This window comes from Rhodamnia argentea, chromosome 5 (genome assembly GCF_020921035.1).
Source record: "Rhodamnia argentea isolate NSW1041297 chromosome 5, ASM2092103v1, whole genome shotgun sequence".
In the NCBI taxonomy this organism is placed as follows: domain Eukaryota; kingdom Viridiplantae; phylum Streptophyta; class Magnoliopsida; order Myrtales; family Myrtaceae; genus Rhodamnia; species Rhodamnia argentea.
Window position 1 is genome coordinate 5,147,530 of NC_063154.1, and position 17,455 is coordinate 5,164,984.

Sequence of the window (17,455 nt, forward strand, 5' to 3'; positions counted from 1 at the left end):
GCAAGAGTGAGTCACAGCCCAACAAATAAATCAACTAAAAATTACACCATACGATTCACTTGCTTCCCGACTAAAATTCATTTAAGATCCGCTCTTCTAATAAATTACGTCAATTAAACGTTTAATTTAAAAAAAAAATTATTATTACTATTACAACAACGACTTCCAGGGATTGAACCCCAGTCATCTATGGACCCTTTTTATTCCCCACACGCAGAGGCGCTGGCGGTGTCAGATAGTTTTCTTTCTTTTTATTATCTTACCTAGCACATCATTTTATATTCATCATATTGCCATCCAGGATTATAACAAAAATACAGATCAAGCATTTGTAGCCAATGAACATCACATCACGTGAGATATGCTATGTACTCACAAATATGCACATAATTTTTAGCATTATTTTATTTCATAGCTCTCAATCTCACTTTTCAAGGCCCACGGATTCCTCTCGATATTCGCGCGTGGCACTATCAAAATTTACATACTTAAGGCATCTCAATTCATGAGACTTCCCTGATCACACAGCAGGGGCTTTCCTTATACATCAAGAGACTTCCCAAATCACCCGAGGCTCCATCGGAACTCTATCCGGTGGAAATTTTAACGTCTTTTAACTCCGTGCTCATGCACACATGTCATTATATGATATGCAATAGGAATATTCTACATGCGAATCTTTTGAGTCTACCACTACTCAGCATGTATAAAAAAGAAACAGATACACAACGGTAATTCGCACACAAACCAACCGTACACCACATATCTGTGCTCCTTCAGCCACCAGGCAGGTTTGGACTTCATATTGCATTGATCAAAATTATCAAATTAATTTATAAAATCATGAAAATCCTCAAAATGATAGTTCAATGTATGCTGAGTAACTTTCGTATATAAGTTTTACTCATTTGGACTGCGAAAATGCGATTTTTCCTTAAAATGCAAAAGCTACTCATAAAAAGTCAATATTGCACGTTGATCGAAATTTTCACTTTTCATCAAGTGAAGTAATCTCAAAACTCACTAAAATTTCATATGTTGTACATAAACACAGCTCTACAAATTTTACAGCATTCACGAAGTCCAAATCAGTACGTATAAATCAAAATAAATCAAGCAACTTATGGAAAAAATGGGTCTCAGCAACGGAACAGAATGGGTTAAGGGATCAGTCATATCACCTACTTAAAAGGGTTCCAAAATTATCAATTTAATATATGTTGTAGCTTAGAATATTATATTCAAATTTTATGCTTTGATCTTAGTTAATAGAAGCCCACAGAAAAAGGTGCAAAAATGACAAGCACCAAAGGTCAGACAAGACTTAGATTTATCACAGGCCACAAAACCGTGAAAGTGCATGGCCAAATGGCGGACCCTGTGAACTGCAAAAATTCTAAAATTAATATATGTTATATTTTAAGATGTTGTCTCCAATTTTTATGTTTTGACATTAGTAAATAAAAGCATACAAAAAGCGGAACGAAAATAGAAAGCACAAAAGGTCAGATTTGGCTCGGTTTTAAAATAGCTTCATAAATTCACATGCATAGCCATTTTATACTATGATTCACCCCAGGCAGCACCATGGGCTTAACATTACTTCTATTTCAAATCTATACTAAGCCATAAACCTCAAATGAACCATGATCTAGCAACATTAAATCATAGAAGAGTGATGAAAAGATCAGAAACTTGCCTTGATCTTAAGCTTCTCCCTACAACCTCTAGAGAGATTTTTTATTTTTATTTTAGTGAGATCTCATAATTTTGTGAATCCTTTTTTTCCCTCGTAGTTACTTCATCTTAATTGAGTGTTTAGAGTTCTTTCTTTCTCATTTCCTTCTACCAAACATATTGTGAAGAGTATGATTCACTATATTTGTAAGGATAAGATACTTTCATCAAATCTTCTAAAGCAGGAAATTAAAGGGTCCTCACTTTTGTCCGAAGCATAGTCAAAGAGCGTGAGCATTCAACTCCTGTTTTCAGTACCATCAACACGTGAATGGATGCTACCACAAGAGAGAGCATAAACTCGTATGCCCTATCAATCGACCTTAAAGTTAGGAAAAATTTCAAATAAGGGCATGAAGTACTCTCATTTTCTTGCTTTCAGATCTTATTCTCCGAAACTCGTCACACAAAAGCTGAGCTTGTTGAGCACAGTTGAGGAAAAATGAAAGAAACAAAGAACCTTTGGATGGGGTGACCAAAGTGAGATCTCGCTCTTGAACATCAAATAAGGCTCATAGTCATTTGACCGTTGTGGCGACCTTAGATTCAAGGTCGTCGATCCCCTCATCTCCTTGATCCCAAGTCGGGGAAGCCATGGACAACCTGAATCGAGGTGGTCGTCCACAGATGAGTGCTTGAAGACAATGAACAATAACCGAGATAACATTGCTTTGATTTTTTTTATCTGTTTTGATTCTAATTTTAAATTTTTCTGATGGGGTGCCACATCGGTGCCCCGTCAAATTTTACCGATGGTTTTTAATAGACCCATAACGGAGTATAAATGTATCACTCGAGTATTAGTTTGGAGTTTGTAGTATCACAATAGAAAATTTCGGATAAATGCGTTACGGTGAGCATAGTTTGGGATTTTTCGTGATTTTTTCAAAGAAACCCATGCATAGTTAATTAGTTTGCAATTGACAGCCATTGTGTTATCATCCTGACATTTTTTTCCTCCATCCTTGATTCGGAAAAAGTTCCTTCAATTATATCTATATTGGAAATCGTCCGATCAATCAATGACTTATTGTATGAATGTCAATTTAATTATAAATTATTAAAATTTTTCAATATAGTTCGAAATATTTGTGCAAAATTTCAACATAATCCTTCCGATCAATTTTTGTCAAGAATCAATGACATGGTAGTGTGCCATGAAGGATGAAGGACAGCCAATGATGATTGGATCGCCATATTAGCGATGAAAATTTACTGGAATGACTACATTGTAATTTTGCCCAATGATTTAAGATCAGATCAAAAAATCTATGATTGAATTGGTATTCGTACAATAGACTTATAATTAATCGAGTAGTTTTCCTCCTTTATCATGCAGGTTACAAGTTGTGGGCGTCACATCCATACAACTTAACATTGATAATAATTGTATTGGATCAACCTCGCATGACGAACTTACTCATTCACAAATTGGTACCTCATGTCATGCGACTTCCGAAAACCATGATACCACATAATCAGATTGGGAAATATTCTTGGATTCTCCGGGAACACTTGACCCCAGTAAATTTTGACTGTTGAATTATTTGGACTCATGTAAGATCCACGTGATCCAACAAAATGGCTGACATTCGTTGGATTGATGTGCACCCGAACCATCCAAAGTATTGTTTTTATATTGCGTGCTTCGCTCGTGTCCCAACAACACGAGCCCCCTAGTTGGATTCCAACCTCCTCTCTTTAGTTACTATTCCAAAATGGATTTTTGTCTCGGACCACAACACAACTTCATCGGGCGATGAAATTTTATCACTGAAGTTCTTGTTGTTGACCGTTTTGGCTAATATCAAAACGACAATTTAATGTCTCCCAAATCTTTCTATCTAAATTTCATATTATCTTACGAAATTGCAACAGAAAATTGTTCTTTCGGAACTAAAAACTCTTTCAAAAAGTTCATGGTCATGTCCTCGGACTATAACCATAGTTTTCAATCAAGTACTGTCGCCAAAATAATGTTGGAATCCTTTTCTTGTCCTTTCTCCTGTGAAAGAACGACATAAAAAACGACAGATGAATTGACTTACGATCGCACGTCTATTAATTCAACAGACGTGCCCTATATTGCATCTGTCTCTCACCATATATCAATTCCAAGTGGACCGTCCTTCATTTCATTTTCTTTCCAGGTTTATGTTGTTTATGGAATGAATGTCTGTGACCTTGTAGTAATGACGCTGTGCTGACTTTTTGTCCTCATCTTGCTCTCTTTATTTTAAAAATTGTTGTGATGTAGGCTAGGCTGTTAAGGAAAACTTTTATTGGTGGGCCGCCGTTTGATGTAGAATTTATTATACTCTAATTGACCTAAAAATACTATCGTCAAAACTATTTTCATGTGCCAATTGTAAGCCTTTTTTTTCTTTTGGTCGAAGTAAGCCTGCTTTTCAAAAACCACTATTTAAGACAGGTCAGCTTTGTTTGAAATATTATGTCTAACAGGATGTGTTTGGTTCAGCTTTAGGAATGGGCTAACCAAAGCCTCTTGGGAAATAAGACAGGTGTTTGGCAAATTTTTTTGGGACCCTTATGGCCTATTTGGGCTTTCGGCATTTGCGAAAGGCTATTCCTAGGGTTAAATAATTCTTTTTTTAAAGGGCTAATAGCCTAATACCACGGAAAATCTCGAATTGATGCAGTTATAAATTTATCCCAAACTATTTTTTTGCCATAAGAATCCCAAACTGATATATACGTGATAAATTTATCCAAAACTATTTTTTTTTACAATAAAAAAATGTAAACCGATACACCGGTGATAGATTTATCCCAAACTGGTACACTCGTGATAAATTTATCCCAAACGGGTGCATTTGTGACAAATTTACTCTTCGTTAGTTTCCGTTAAATTTTACCGTGAAATTGCTAAGTTAGATGACACGTGACTGTTGACGAGTGTACCCATTTGGGGTTTTTACTCATTGTTTGTCATAGATGTATCAATTTGAGATTTTTCATGGTATTAACTCAATTTAACAGAAATTAATGGATGGCAAATTTGTCACAAGTGTATCAATTTGGGATAAATTGTCACAGGTGTACCAGTTTAGTGTTTTGGTGGTAAAAAAAAAAGCTTGGAGTAAATTTGTCATAGGTATACCAGTTTGGGGTTTCACATGGTAAAAAAAAAAATAGTTTGGGGTAAATTAATCACGGGTGTACTAGTTTGGAGTTTTTTGTGATAAAAAAATAGTTTGGGATAAATTTATCACATGTGTACTAGTTTTGAGTTTTTCGTGGTATTAATCCTTTTTTAAAACTACCCTCACCAATTTTTCCCTCATTGTTACTTTTCATCTTTTACGTGGGAGGGCAACCGGTAAGGGGTTGTGTGACCCTCGTTGGAGGTCACTCGGGGCTGCCCAAGGTCGTGTGGCCTCCGACGATGGCCAGCGGAGGCTTGAGCCCTTCGCTGGGGCCGAGGAAGGGTTTGAGTTATTTTCAATAGAAAATAGATATAAACGCAGCCAATGTTCTTTGCAAATTTTTGTTTTTGCCGAATGCTATCTAACCTGAAGTTTCTTTACAAAAGACATTTTACCAAACACAATTTCACTTTGAAAAACCCCTTTAGTCTAAGGTTCTGTTTGTTTCGCAGAAAATAAATAATTTGAAATACATTTTTTTAAAAAAATAATCATTTATATCTCTTGAAATAATTCTTCAATGAAAAATCTTTTCATTGGCGACGCCAATTTATGTCCAAGTGATTTATTGGACAATAAAAATATTTTTTTTGGTTCGTTCATTTTTATATATGATTCAAGGAGTCATTCATATGGCCATGAGGATATTCTAATTCAAGATGCGTTTGGTTCAGCTTTGGGAAGAGGCTTTGAGCCTTCAAAGCCACTTAGATAAAACATGAAATGTTTGACGAATTTCTGTTTTTGGACCCTTATGGCCAAATACGGGCCTTGGCAAAACTGAAAGCCCAAGACATGTCCTCACGTTCTTGCGCTTTTAGCATTGGAAGGCTATTCCTAGGGTTAAACAATTCTTTTTCCAAAACTACCCTCAATTTTTTTTTTTGTTTTCCAATTTTACCCTCATTGTTACTTTTCATCTTCTCTACATGAGGGCGGCCGACAAGGGGTCACGCAACCCTTGTTGGAGGTTGCCAGGGGCCACTTGAGGTTGTGTGACCTTAGACAAAGGCTGGTGGCGGCAGAACCCTTCGCCGAAGCTAGAGGGTTCGGGTTATTTTTTAATAGAAAATAGACAAAAACGCAACCAAAGTTCTTTGTAAGAAAAATTTTGCCAAACACTTTATCCCAAAGTTGCTTTACAAAGGACTTTTTACCAAACACAATTGCATTTCGGAAAACCCTATTAGCCTAAGGTTCCGTTTGTTTTGTGAAAAACAAATAACTTGAAAAATATTTTTTCAAAAACTAATCATTTGTATTGCTTGAAATAATTAGCCAATGAAAAATATTTTCATTATTGACAATAACTTATATCTAAATAATATTTTGAACGATGAAAATGTTTTTGCATTCATTCATTTTTACAAGTATCTCAAAGTCAAGGAATTATCTTTAGGAAAAAAAATAATTTCACATCATTCGTTTTTTGCATAACAAAAGCAACCGGGTATTTGCTTTTTCCCAAAGATTTTTTCCCAAAGCGGAACCAAATGCCCCTAAGGTACTTAGCTTTCCAATAAGAAAAAAAGTTAAAATCTTAATGTATTAAATTTTTTCGTAAAGTATATTATTCCACACCACTGAATAGCCCATTTCTTTATAAGATGTATTTGCGGTTTGCTTTTTCCGGATTTTGGAAGGATCCCTAATGTTTTAATTGCAATTGATCTTGTTTCCTACAATTAGCACGTTCTATATGGGCAAACAATTAGCGTTAGTTGCACTTATTCCATAAATAAAGCAGTCCTCATCATCATCATCTTTGTTTCCTTCTTTGTCATACCTGCTTCACTTTATATTATCTCACTGTATCTCACATCTTGGTGTATTTCAATGTGGGGGCTTTCTTCTGCGTATATTAATAAGTCACCATGTCACTTTATATATCAACTTTGTAATTTATGCGCTTTTTGTATATCTGGTTAGATGATTTCGCCAAGTCATTTATCAAATTAAACTTAACTCTTTCAAAATCTAACCCTTAGTGACTAGACGAGCTTTAAACATGATGTCTTCAACTCCAGAAACACCTTCCTTTTGAATAAATTCACTATCTTAGGCTCGATAATTTTTTTCTAATAACCAGAAAGCCCCCTCTAGATAGTAAATTAAGAGCAGCAAACGGCTTTTTAATGTCATGGACTAAATAAAATGCAAACCGAGATATGGGTAGGTGGCTAGACATTAATGGTGACAAGCAAAATCCAGAAAATTCCAATTCACATGTACCAGTTTTGTTCTTCCTCACATTGTCAACATTTTCTTAAACGAGAGAAATGTCACATTTGGGACAAAATCAATGCCTTTTTTTCATTCAGGGTATGTGATTCAAACGTTTTTTTCTCTACATGAAATGATCTCAATTTACAATCTACATCTTCGCTTTAAACATGAAGCATCTCAATGTTTTCACGTCGTCCCACTCTTGGAATTAAAGTGCAGAATCACACATGAGGCTACGTGGAACTGTTCTTCGCTAACTCTGTGTGATTATTCTCTATCGAAGCAGATATTCCGCGTGAGAAACGAAGGGTTTTCTATTTCATTTGTTCAGGAGCTGAATTTCGTGGGTTCGGCTCTGGCTGTCGAGGTTAATAGCAATGGCGGTGGAAGAACAAAAGGAGGTGTCGTTGCTGAAGCATTACCATGAGAATTGCCCCGGCTACAAAGTTGAGAAGTTTAAGGAATTGCAGAGAGGCTTGCCGATCTGTGAGCTCGTGTCGATCTGGATAGTTGTGCTTTGCAGCGGTAATGAGCATGTCTATCATTTTTTTTTCTTTTTGGGTTCATTGAATGTACCGAGTGACTCGACATAAGGACGACACGAATTCGCATGATACTTTGGAGTTAATTTGTTTGGAATGACTCGGTGGTTGATGTGAAGTTAACACGAGGGCGATTTTGCATAAGGATGGAGTGTAAACCCACTTAGCTGATTGTAAAATTTCATAGCACCATGACGTTAATTCGTTCAGTAATCATAAGTTATCTACCGATTCGAAAAGATGTACTAGCTAGATGTACTTGTAGTGACGTAATTAGTCACTAATTAGACTTATGATGTTACTGACGAGTGTCGTGTCCTTTCACTTTCCAGCACTGCCAATATCATCCCTGTACCCATTCCTTTACTTCATGGTAAGTTCTTACATTTTATACTGGAGTTTTGAGTATAATGTAAATATAACTGTGCTGTCTAGACGAGATATTGAGTCCTAAACTGTGTGGTTTAGGCTTTGTTTTCTCAAATATGGTCTCTCTAGGCTCCAGATTGTTAGTCTTGGTCCATTAGTCCTGAAATTTTATTGCATCTGTTGCGAATGAAACAAGCAATGAGTAAAGTGAATATTGTTTTATCTGACTTTGAAGCATCAGAGTTAGCTGTTGGCATGCAGTCCCACTACTTTCCTCGGTAGATAATTGTGTAAATGAGTCGAAGCATATGATTTAGCTTCTTCTACTCAGGAAATCTTCGTTTGTTTGTTGAATTTCGAATGGCAGATTAGAGATTTCCATATCGCCACAAGAGAGGAAGACATCGGGGTATTATGCCGGTTGCGTAGGTGAGATTATCCTGTTGCTGATCTCTGTTCATTGCAGACTCCCTGGTTTGATTTTGACTTTTCATTAACAAACTCCTTGAAATCTGGAAGGTCGTTCTTTCCTGTTGGGTAGAGCCCTGACGTCGATTTTCTGGGGAATTGTGGTGGATCGATACGGGCGAAAACCAGTCATAATTATGGCAATAATCGCTGTGTTAGTACGAGATTACCATTCGTTTTCAGTTCCCAGGGATGAAAAATTTCTCTGACGATTACTATCAATTTAACTGTCATGGTTTGATTTATATCAGGGTAATCTTCAGCACCCTTTTCGGCCTAAGTGTGAACTTTTGGATGGCTGTTGCGATGCGGTTTCTTCTAGGAAGTTTAAATGGTTTACTCGGACCGACCAAGGTAAGATATTGTACCGCTTATGAATGAGACTCGTCGTGGCACAAGTTACTTTGAGCCTCAGATAAGCTATCCCTTCTTCTTTTGTACCGCGAATTTGCCATCATTGTCATATATGTTTTTTGTAATTGCGTAACAGGCTTATGCGAGCGAAATGTTCGGTGAGGAGTACCAAGCTCTAGGAATATCAACCGTAAGATCTCTGGCCTTCTTTCGAAACCTTTGAGCTCTCAATACAGATTCCTAGTTTTTCTGCCAAGTACATAAAGCTAAGAGTTACACATTGGACTCAGGTTAGTACAGCATGGGGGATAGGATTGATTATCGGTCCAGCTCTGGGACGTTATCTTGCGCAAGTACTTCTGATTTATCATATCTCGACGCATTAATTGAGTATTTTCATGCTCCTCTGATGTTCCTGGTTGTTCTGTTTTTTTCTTTTTCAATTCAGCCCGTGGAAAAGTTCCCGTCGACATTTTCCAAAGAATCAGTGTTTGGAAAGTAAGTGGATGTTGCTTTCTTATGCATTGATAGTGCAGATCCTATCAAGTGATCATCACACAAGCTTTAAACATTTGATTTCTTGATTTGAATGCAGATTTCCCTACTTCTTGCCCTGTCTTGCCATCTCTCTTTTTTGCATTGGTAGTTTCTATCGGGTCCTGCTGGCTTCCGGTATGCAGTTCACTAAACTCAGTTCATGTTTCTCATTCTTGATATTGAAAATATTTGGTTTTTGTCCGTTCATCAGACATGATCTCTGCATAACTTTATCTATGAATGGATTCGCAACTGCTTGTTGCGCTTTATTGAGTGCCCAATAATCTGGTTTCATTGCAGGAAACATTGCATATGCACCGCGGAAATAGCGAGCTTCATGAGTCTCGCAAAGATGTGGACACCGCATCCCTCGAGTCTGGTGCGAAATGCAAGACGCAAAAAGTCGAAGGGAAAGCTCCAAAAAAGTCTCTCTGATTCGTAATTGGCCCTTGATGTCGGCCATCATGACGTTCTGCGTCTTCTCTCTTCACGACATGGCTTACTCGGAGGTAACTTAAAATAGCATCGCTTCTCTACCACGCCTTCTCAGTTCTTCTTCATTCACCGTATTCTAACATCATGAGTGCAATCATTTCTGTACTCATTGTGCCGAGTGCTTCGTTCACAGTTGCTTGTAGAGCAAAAATTGTTTTATTGACGACGAACACAAACTTGTAATCTGCAATGCAGTTGGCAGAAGACATTCCTTTGGCTAGTCATGATCTGATGGTTGTTGCGAGAAATTTATTTTGACTTGTTCTTTGGAATTCTATCCGAGTTCGAAGTAGTTCATAATATGGCATCAGCATATCATGCCAGTTTCCCAATAAGTTCATTTTGTCTTTGATTGTGGTCCTCTCATTAGCCTTCCCATGCTATTTTCTCTTTGTAGATCTTCTCGCTATGGGCCGTAAGCCCTAGGCGATTGGGGGGTTTAAGCTACACGACTGAAGATGTTGGAACTGTTCTCTCCATTTCAGGTATATGCTCTAGCTTCTTCCTTGTCCATCACGATAAATTCGTTCAGGAAAACAACATGGTAGTCACTACAACTGCAATTCAAACGAGACTTCGACATGTGGTCCTCCTTATTGTGGATATGAGTTCTGCCTATTCGAAACTTAGAAGTATGGTGGTCTATTATCACCGAACATATCCCTGTACTCGTTTGATATATTTGCAGGCGATCGCTGATTGCTGAATTCTAATTCCAGGTGCCGGCCTTCTCGTCTTCCAAACGTGCTTAAATCCATACTTGGACAAACTTCTCAGCCCCGTTTTGGTAGCCCACATTTGTGGGGTATGTTTTCGACATCTACTAACTTGAACTCGAGCACGTGCTTGTGAAAAACAATTTTTCTGCTATTGTATCTCTGGCTATTCGTTGTCTATCTGATAAATGGATGATAATCCCGTGTTTCCTTTGCACAAATGCTTGGGGACAGGTCTCATCGATACCGCTCTTGTCAAGTTACCCTTTCATAGCCATGCTGACCGGGCTAAAACTCTCCATAATTATGAATTGCGCATCAGTCGCAAAGAATGTTCTTTCTGTGAGTATGCCTTACACTCTATTCTACAATATGTGAAGCTAATATTTACAAAGAACATTCGATTTACTTTTTCTGTATGGAATAGAGAAAAGGCAAAACCTTTGTTCATTCCCAAATCTGACTGTCGAAGTTTGCATGCCGAAAGCTTTCCGTCTTCACCAGCTTGTTGCTTCTGCAAAACAAAGCCGTTGTAAGCTTCTAATGATGGTCTTCGATGTGTCTCATCTTTATTAACATCCTTCGAACACATGCCTTTCTCGTGAAGGTTTGGCTTAAGTCCGAATCTGAAATCGCAGGATCAAGATCAGAGAGGAGCTGCTAATGGAATCGCGATGACCGCCGCGTCTCTCTTCAAGGCGGTCGCTCCAGCAGGAGGCGGTGCAATGTGAGTCCTGCTGAATTTTTGTCGGCTTTCATTATATTACACCGACAGGACAATTAGCAGTCAATACAATAGTAAACACGTTACCGAAAGTAAACAATTACTCTGCATGCTTAAAGGGCAGACTTTGTTAATGTTCTCATCCATGGACAAAATCTTTCGCAGATTCTCTTGGACACAAGAGCGTCAGGACGTGGCCTTTCTCCCAGGTAAACCAAACTTTTTCCAATTCTGAGAAGACGGCTCTGGCCTTCTTTGTATAACCATGACTAACTCATCAGTTGTCATCTGCTAAAAGAAAAACTGTTTACATGAAGATGTGTATATGCACACAATCAGGGTGTACAATGACGAGATATAAGTCTATGCGACCTTGACAGACTGCGCTTGAGCCCTCAGCTTACTGAGGAACTTTAACGATCCCCGTGCTGGTGTGCAGGGAACCAGATGATCTTCTTCATCTTGAATGTGGTCATGGCGATTGGGGTGCTGATGACGTTTGAGCCGTTCCTTGTCGAGTGCCGTGACTAAATGAAAGCAGAGTTGAACCGGCATGAATTCTAAGTATAGGCGCTGCCGAAACTCAGCGCAGTGTTTGCGAGAGATCAGCTGTCATTTGATTCTTTCACATGCTCATCCAAATGGCAGTCGTGATTGTGTTATCATCCTGACATTCTTGGGAAGAAAATGTTTCATTTCCAGTTTCCCCTGAATGTATGCATCAATCTCACTATTGGAATATACTTGTGTTGCAGTGCACTTTGTCGCTACTAATAGTCAATAGCAACGTTGTGCATATTACCAATCATATTCCTTGTTTGTCCGATTGTTTCATTATCCCCCCTCTAAAAATACAATTATGTATGCAAAGGGTTATGTTTTTCTCAGTCCTTGACTAGAGAACTATCCTTCAGCTATATCTATACCGAGCGGAAAAGTATAAAAAAAAAAAAAAGTCATAAATCTATTGAATTTGTGCCAATTTAGTCTATTCGACAAATATTGATTGGAAATCGATGACGTGTACTCCAGTCATCATACATGACACGGCCGACGTTGGCGTCAGCATTATTTAATTGTTATTTATAATTATTATTTTTTGGCGACGGTTAGTAACTTAGTAAGCACTCGTCGATCGCTGGCAAGGTTTAGGACTAAATTGATAAAATTAAAAAATTTATGATTGAATTGGTATCTATATAATATGTTTAGGACTGATCGAGTAACTTTCCCTATATGTCATGCGGGTTACAAGTTGTGGTCATCACACACATATAACTTAACTGTGACAATACTTGCATAGGACCCTCTCGCAACCTAAGCAATAACTTAGGGAGTGGCCGTGTCGGTGTCGGATACATGTGGGACACGGACACGGACACGGACACGGACACGGACATGCATCCGTGGTAGAACTCATCGCAGAGAAGCAAGGAAAATCTAGAAGGAGAAGAGGAGATTGCAACGTCGTAGAACAAGTGGTATAAAATAAAACCCTGAGAGAGAATGGAGGTGAGGTTGGCGTTAGTAATAGGCAAGCACAACCCCCAACAGGCCACACCCACACCTAGATATGGCCAGTTCGGCCGAACCGCCGGTTCCGATTCCACGAAAAGGTGGAACCGGCGGTTTCAGGCCGGTTCCAGTTCCGGTTCTGATTCGGAACCGCCGGTTCCCGAGCCCAACAGCTCTTTCTCCTGTGCCTCCCTTTTTTGTTTAAAAAAAAAGGATCAGAATCGGCCCTGAACCGGCGGTTCCGAGCCCCTGGGCCCATTTGGCCATGTCTACCCACACCTATGCAATTTAATTTTCTCATAAAATTGGTGGGGCACGCGACCTCCAAGGCTCCAACAGGCCACACCCACCACATAAAGAGCAGTCATGGCAATTTAATTTCCGTTTTTACTTCATTTGTTTTTTTTTGGTCCACTCGTTTTTACTTTAAAAGCTTTTTTTTTTGTTGTAAAAATGGTAATTTATCATGTATATATATAAATAGATATTGAATATATAATATATCTCAACGTGTCAAAAAAAAATTATTTTACGAAAATAGCATGCCGATGTATCGTGTCGTATCGTGTCACGTGTTTGGACTACTTAGCTCGCGACAAACTTTGCTGTCCACAAATTGGTACCTCGTGTCATGTGGCTTTCGAAAAGCGGGGAACCATGGAATCCATATTGGGAAAAAAAATCTTGCACTATTAGGGAACACTTGACCCTTCAATGAATCTCCATCATTGAATCATGCGGACCTCATGTAAATTCATGCGATCCAACGAAATGGCTGATAATTCTCTGGAGTTTTTTTTTTTTTCTGTTCGAAAGAAAGATGTTATTCATATATCATAATAATAGCTGAAAGTTATATCTTTCGAGTCTAGCAAATTTCAAATAACTGCTAAACAAAACGAAAGCCATAAAGCAAACAAAGCAAATCTGCAACTGGCAGCACACTTTTATCTGTCATTGTAAAACATTGGTGGCCGATCACAAGATTTAGTGATGAGCACATGCCGAGATCTCTCACTCCATTTACAACGGCTTGCGGTGCGCGTCTAAGTACGACATCCTCATCACCATCGCCGTGCAAAGACAGCAACATCAATATATTAAAAGAACACAAATCAAATACTTATAGGGAACTCTCATGGCTATATCTATATTTAGATCTAGTTTGGGATAGTAAAACCTCAAATCATGACCTAAACTTGAATCGGGAGAGAAGAGCCGCCTAATTTCGAGAGATTGTAGAGCCATGTCACGCATGTCTTTCTCGGCGGATGGCCGAATTGATCTCCACATTAACTCAAAATCGAAATCGGAAATTTTTTTACCCACACAAGCTTCAAAGGGGAAAGATGGAAACAAGTAAGAAAAGGGGCAGGGAGGGGAGGGAGGGAGAAACCTCAAAAGACAAGCTTGGCGGCTGCGTTTTCAAAGGGATGGGGGGAAAGAGGAGGAAACCCTAGCTTTTCTCGAGGGTTTAAACAGATTTTGACCCCTCTGGAGGTGCAACGGGTCGATATTGATGATCAAGAGAAACGTGAAACTTCACCTCCCCATCATCATCAAGACAAAGTCCAGCAATATTTTGTACTGCGACAAGAATGTTTTTAATGTGGCCATTGGCTCGTACAAAATCTCTCATTTGATTTTTGGGCCCTTCGTAAACCAATTCGTTACTTTAGCTAGAAGGTTACAATGTATCATTCCCTTTAGGCAAGATCAGATGTTCAAAACCTTGCTCTGCCGGAATATTATCGAAATTTCGCCTATTTTCCAACTTCACTTTCACTCCCTCCATTTTCCTTGTCTTCAACAAATCTTGATCTTTCAAAATCGATGAAGAAATTTTTTTATGGAAATCACAAGACTATTTCTTCTAGATAATAATCAAAAAAGTCTTAAATTTATTGTATAAATATCAATTCAATCATAATCTTTTTAATTTGATCAATTTAATCCTAAACCTCTTAACGATTTGTTAATTTAGTCATGCTGGCGAAATTTTAGCTAGAAATCATTGTACGTGATATACTCGCGTAGACATGGAAAATTTTTATAATAGGCTTTTTTTTTTTAAAATAGTATTACATAAATCGTTCACGTTATCGATTCAAGTAGGAGAATTCAATCTCTCCCCAAACTCTTTCCATCCAAAAATTTTGTTAGTCTTTCCTGACTGTGACCGCAGGTTTTTCCAATCGAGCAATTATCGTCGCCACCATCTCTGTTGGAACGCTTCTTTTGTCCATTTATGCAGCACCGCATCGGATTCATCGGATTCAAGAGACGTGCCCTACATCGCATCTACCGCGTCCCCAAATATATGTAATAATCCCAAGAGGACGATTACAAATCATTTTCTCCTTTTTCCCCCCCAAAGTTGCTGTCGTCTTGGAAATGATTGCCCGTGACCTTTGTACTATAGTCCTCGTTGATGCAGAAAAAGACAAACACAGTAGTACGTCAGGCTGAGGCATTTAAACACATGTCCTAATTCATCAAAGACTCACAGGTAAAAAAAAAAAAAAAAAACTTATCTTGTTGTTGCTCAACGTGCGAGAGACCTCAGAGTCCAGATGAAATTTCGGACGAAGCAGTTTTAATATTTATTTAAGGACGAATTCTCCTTCATTAAGGCACTTCAGAGTATTAAGTTATCGAACAAGAAGAAATTCTAAAAAAAAAAATTCGATGAATTGAGTAATTCTCGTGCAATCATTATCAGCATCCTTTGAATAACCCGTTTCTTTCGTTTTGTAATAATTTTTAACCGGGCTTTCCTGGGGGCTCGTTGGTGAGGTTGGAGAGTTCTATTTGGAGTTTGCTTTTTCCAGATTTTGGACCGATCCCTAGTGTCCTATTCGGTCGCTTGTCTTGTCTCCCGTTATTTTGCACGTTAGTCCATAAATAATAAAGCAGTCCTCGTAATCATTTCTGCTTTCGTTTTGTCGTACGTGTGTCCCACCATATCATATTGAATATTCAGATTTGACTGCGGCTGATTACGTCGTATCTCGGTCTTTGCATGTTCAATCCTTGTTCGATCTAGGGTTTTCGAAAATATGCAGAGTCTATAATAATTTGTTAATAGGATGCATGTGACGAGAACCTAAATTCGCGACTTAACAACTTTACATGATTTCTAATCTTCCATCATGGGATTCAATTTATGTGGATGCCAGGTCAAGACGAAAGGAAATTGACTAGCCTAGAGTTTGATCGACGATCGAAATCGAACGTAGGTTGATCAAAATGCATCACATGCCATCCTTTTGTGAAAGGAAAAATTTTGAGACAATATCCAGATCGTTATATCTTTCGTGCGGATACGCGTTTAGATGCTTTTGCCAAGTCATTCATAAATCAGTAATGCATCGACTTTCTTGTGCTCCACAAAATATTTTTGTCGTTAGCCCTGTCTGGACATTAAATCAAGGGCAGTGAAACCACGTTTTAATATCGTGAGCTAAATAACGAGCCAAAAATTCGAGCAGGCGGTGGGACTTTAATGGCGACAAGGGAAATCCAGATGATTTCACAGAGAAATCTGACGTGTGCAATGATGACATTTGGAACAAGTTGGTTCTCAAATTTCCCTGACCGATCGGTTTCCATGGCTTCCCTTCAAAAGCCAAACATATGATCTCACTCCCACATGCAAAAACACGAACAAAACCCTCAATCGCAGATTACGAAATCAACTTCTTCTTTTTTTTCATTCTGGGTATGTGATTCGAACCCTTTTTTTTTGTCTTTCATGAAATGATCCCGTCAAGCTAGAATCTGTGTCTTCTTCAGCTTTAAACATGAAGCATCTTTGTGTTTTCACGTGCTGTCAACTCTCGTAGGATGCGTTGAAGTGGAGCATCGTAGATGATACTATGTGGCGTTGTTCTTCGCTAACGCTTTGTGTTTGCTCTGTCTCCTTGAAGCAGATTTTGTTCGGGGAGCCGAATTCGCTGTGTTCAGCTCTACCTGTTGAGGTCGACAGCAATGGCGGCGGAAGAACAGAAGGTGGCGCTGTTGGAGAAGCCCTACTACGAGAATTGCCCCGGCTGCAAAGCCGAGAAGCTTAAGGAGTCGCGGAGAGGCTTGCCGATCCGCGAGCTCGTGTCGATCTGGATCGTCGTGCTTTGCACAGGTAATGAAGCACGTGTAGCATCATCGTTGTTCATAAGCTTCCGGTCGACTTTTTGGATTTTCTTTTCTGGGTCTTTTAACTTACCGAGTAACCGGACACGACAACGAGCGCGAATTCGCACGATGTCTCGGAGTTAATTTTGTTGTAATATAACGCGGAAGCTAACCCAGATCTTGCAAATAAATCAATGCGAAAAAGCCACGAGAAATAACGAGGAACGATAAATGACACCGGGGATTACGTGGTTCGGTCCGAATATCGGTACCTACATCCACGGGAGAGCCAGCAAGAACAATCCACTATAATCGGAGAATCGGAATTACAATCGCTCAATACGCTCGTGTTTCCCGCACCTAGATTATACCCAAACCCAAAGTGTTTACAAATAAACAACTTAATTGGATATAACAAAATAAAACTCACGAAGCAAATCTTCTCTCTTCAGACTTCTTCGCGCGATCGGAAGA

At 38.7% G+C, this 17,455-nt stretch overlaps 1 protein-coding gene and 1 pseudogene across 5 annotated transcripts in view; both read left to right on the forward strand.

Annotated features, from left to right (window-relative positions):
* Positions 1–17,455, forward strand: part of LOC115753713 (protein ZINC INDUCED FACILITATOR-LIKE 1-like) — a 39,097-nt gene that overhangs the window by 11,665 nt on the left and 9,977 nt on the right. The window contains exons 19-20 of one of the 5 annotated variants that reach the window (XM_048279294.1): positions 3,300–3,305; positions 11,855–12,131. The exons of 1 other annotated variant lie outside the window; for it this stretch is intronic. In XM_048279294.1, the coding sequence (XP_048135251.1) occupies positions 3,300–3,305; positions 11,855–11,866 (18 nt within the window). In that variant the 3' untranslated portion in view covers positions 11,867–12,131. Of the gene's footprint in view, positions 1–3,299; positions 3,306–11,500; positions 11,545–11,774; positions 12,132–16,426; positions 16,572–16,779; positions 16,989–17,455 lie in introns of those variants that run through there. 3 more of the 5 variants (XM_048279295.1, XM_030692457.2, XM_030692466.2) reach the window with 3 other exon arrangements.
* Positions 7,396–10,859, forward strand: LOC115753745 (annotated as a pseudogene).